Source organism: Austrofundulus limnaeus, unplaced genomic scaffold (genome assembly GCF_001266775.1).
Source record: "Austrofundulus limnaeus strain Quisiro unplaced genomic scaffold, Austrofundulus_limnaeus-1.0 Scaffold602, whole genome shotgun sequence".
In the NCBI taxonomy this organism is placed as follows: domain Eukaryota; kingdom Metazoa; phylum Chordata; class Actinopteri; order Cyprinodontiformes; family Rivulidae; genus Austrofundulus; species Austrofundulus limnaeus.
In genome coordinates, this window is record NW_013953004.1 from 84,992 (window position 1) to 87,923 (window position 2,932).

General features: G+C 39.8%; 1 protein-coding gene across 2 annotated transcripts in view; it reads left to right on the forward strand.

The window, feature by feature from the left end:
* jakmip3 (Janus kinase and microtubule interacting protein 3) overlaps positions 1–2,932 on the forward strand; it is a 25,616-nt gene that overhangs the window by 1,468 nt on the left and 21,216 nt on the right. For both annotated transcript variants that reach the window (XM_014026937.1, XM_014026938.1), the window contains exon 4: positions 461–700. In XM_014026937.1, the coding sequence (XP_013882391.1) occupies positions 461–700 (240 nt within the window). The remainder of the gene's footprint in view (positions 1–460; positions 701–2,932) is intronic.

Below are 2,932 nucleotides of genomic sequence, written 5' to 3' on the forward strand. Positions count from 1 at the left end.
TCCATCCATCCAACCATTCTTCCATCCATCCATCCATCCATCCATTCATCCATCCATCCATTCTTCCATCCATCCATCCATCCAACCATTCTTCCATCCATCCATCCAACCATCCATCCATCCATTCTTCCATCCATCCATCCATCCAACCATTCTTCCATCCATCCATCCAACCATCCATCCATCCATTCTTCCATCCATCCATCCATCCATCCATCCATCCATCCATCTAAATAATGAGACACTTCACCAGACAAAGCTTGTCCCTTCATCTGTCTGTGATGATTGTTTTTATTTTGGACTCATCCTAATTTTACTCAAACCTGTTCCATAAGACCAGTTCTGGTCAAGATCTGTTGTCCCTGCTCAGCTTCAAAAGTCACAACGTACCATGAATGTCTGTACCGTAAGGCTGAGTGTCAACTTGTTCAGACTAACTTTCAGTCCTTTGGCTGCTCAGGTGAGGACCGCCCTGATGGCTGAGGTCGAGGAGGCCAGGAGGAGCTGGGAGGCAGAGCGTTGCCGCCTCCAGCAAGAGGTTCAGGATCTGCGAGGAGCAAAGAAGAACGCAGAGGAGGCTCTAGCATCAGCTCAGCAGGCCTGCCAGGCCCGAGCAGCCGAGCTCAGATCAGCTCATCACCAGCACCAGGAGGAGCTCAACAGGACCAAGAGAGACTGTGAAAGAGAGATCCGCCGACTGGTAGGAGGCGCACCTGTCACCTGTTTACCTAGTGCCAACACAAAAATAAACTTAATGTAAAATAAAAACACCACAGATTGAGACTAAAGTGAGAAAACTTTACATTTCAGAATCTCTCATAGCTTCTAATAGATTCAGGAGAGGCTCACACAAAACAAGGAAAAACTTTGTTTTAAAGTAGTTTGTAAAAATATTTAAAACGTGGTTCTGTAGAAGAGAAATGTAACAGTTTCAACAGCAGTGTGGGTAGTTTGTACATCTAAAGGTTAATAAATATCAGTGCATTTTACAACAGATTTTATTTAGTTAAGGTTAGAGAAATACATCTGGAAAATTTAACTTTGTTAAAAGTAGAGATGGGACAAATGATTCTTGGATATCGGGCACCAAATGTTCAACACATTTTTATTAGCTCACTCTGAGTGTAAAATCAAAATGAAAAATTTTCAATTAACTTTTTATTGTTATTTAGCTCACTGTTCTTGCATTTTGCTCATTTTTACTAAATGTTAAATTTAAATGTTAAATAATTTATATAAATATTAAATCCTAAATCTAAATGTAAAAAAATTAAAGGTAAATGTTTAAGTTTGCATTTAAGCATTTCAGAAAGACATCATCATCCTGTGACAATAGCAACTGCTAACGCTGCTAACACTGCTAACACTGCTAACGCTGCTAAATCTTCCCTTCAAGACATCAAACTCTCAGTTACAGCTGGTGTCTGAGCTGCAATGCAAACCGCTGGACCACAGGTACAATCTTTATTGTTTTCAATGAACACATTTTGAATTTTAATTTTAAATTCCATCTTCAGCAGCATTAACAATAGTTAGCAGCCATTAGCATTAGTTAACCAGGAGGAACACTAACGCTTACATCAGTAAGTGAGCTAAAAAATGAAAGTATGTTAGAAACATTTCTTAACATTTGAAAGGGATCCAAATCTTGACGAGCTGTTTGTTTCACAGAGATGTTCAAAAGTGAGTGACATCATCACGAACTGTGTGATGACATAACTCCATCATGTGGGTGGTACTATGTTTTTTTTGTGAAGCAGAAATCCACCCCCCCTTCCCCTAAGAAGCTGTTTCCCACAAAAAGGTGGAGAAGCGATTGTCTCTGTCTGAGGAGGAAAACAACAAGATATTATGAAAAGTAAAAAAGAAAACAAAACTGGGAACGACTCTTAACCGTCTGCATCTTGCTTCTTATTGTTGGTTGTAAGGAGATGTTCGAAAAATTTGGATTGTTGGTAAACTTCTAGTCTGGCCCTTTCCTACGCAGCTCCACGGTCGAGCTGGTGCACTACATACGTAGCGGCCAAACGTTAGTGATTGGGTAAATCAGATCCAATCATTTAAAATTTCAACAGAGGCCACGCCTCCATAAATAAATCTCTTTTCAATAGCTGAGAGTCCAAACCCTCTGTACGAAACTAAGAGTAGGACAAGAGTTTGGTTTTACCAGGCTATGTGTCCCATCTCTAGTTAAAAGTGCTTCTGTCACAAATAATAATTAAAAAAAATAACTCTATATACAGTAAAAAAACACATTCATGAGAATTAGAAGCACCAGTGGTCTGACACACAAAGGTCCAACAGAACAGAGCTGAACAATGAGACCAACACAGACTGGTTTTACACAGAAAGATAAAGAGAGACACAGAACACTGTCCTAATTCACCAACATCAGGGAATAAATTCTCTGCAGTTTACAGGAATCAGTGTCCACTAACCTGAACTCCATGAACTCTGATCCAGACATCCAGACTGTATCAAACATCTGAAAACAACTTAAAACATACAGGCGACATTAAAAACTCTGGACTTTAGACTAAAGTAAAAACATAGTTAGGGTTAGTCTTGGACCTCATGTATGAAAGAGTGTGCAGCTTTTGAACTGTAAGATTTTTATGGTTGATAACTGAATTTCAGATACTCACTCATTTTATTGATCGTAATCAATGGGCCTCATGCAAGAACGTGTTTGTATTCTTCTCCTAAATTTCTCTTACTTTTGTTCGTACGAAAGGTTCGTACGAACATGCCACGTCAGATTCAACAAACTCCTCTATCTTCAGGAAAACTGTGTAAATGAGCTGCGTAAATTCACCTGTTCTATCCAGCTGCTCGTGCACACGAGAGGAGATTAGCATAATTACCACCCCAAAAACACCATGTAAGGCTATGGCTGTGTACAAAACAACAGGCCGGGTCCTCCGGAGGACCC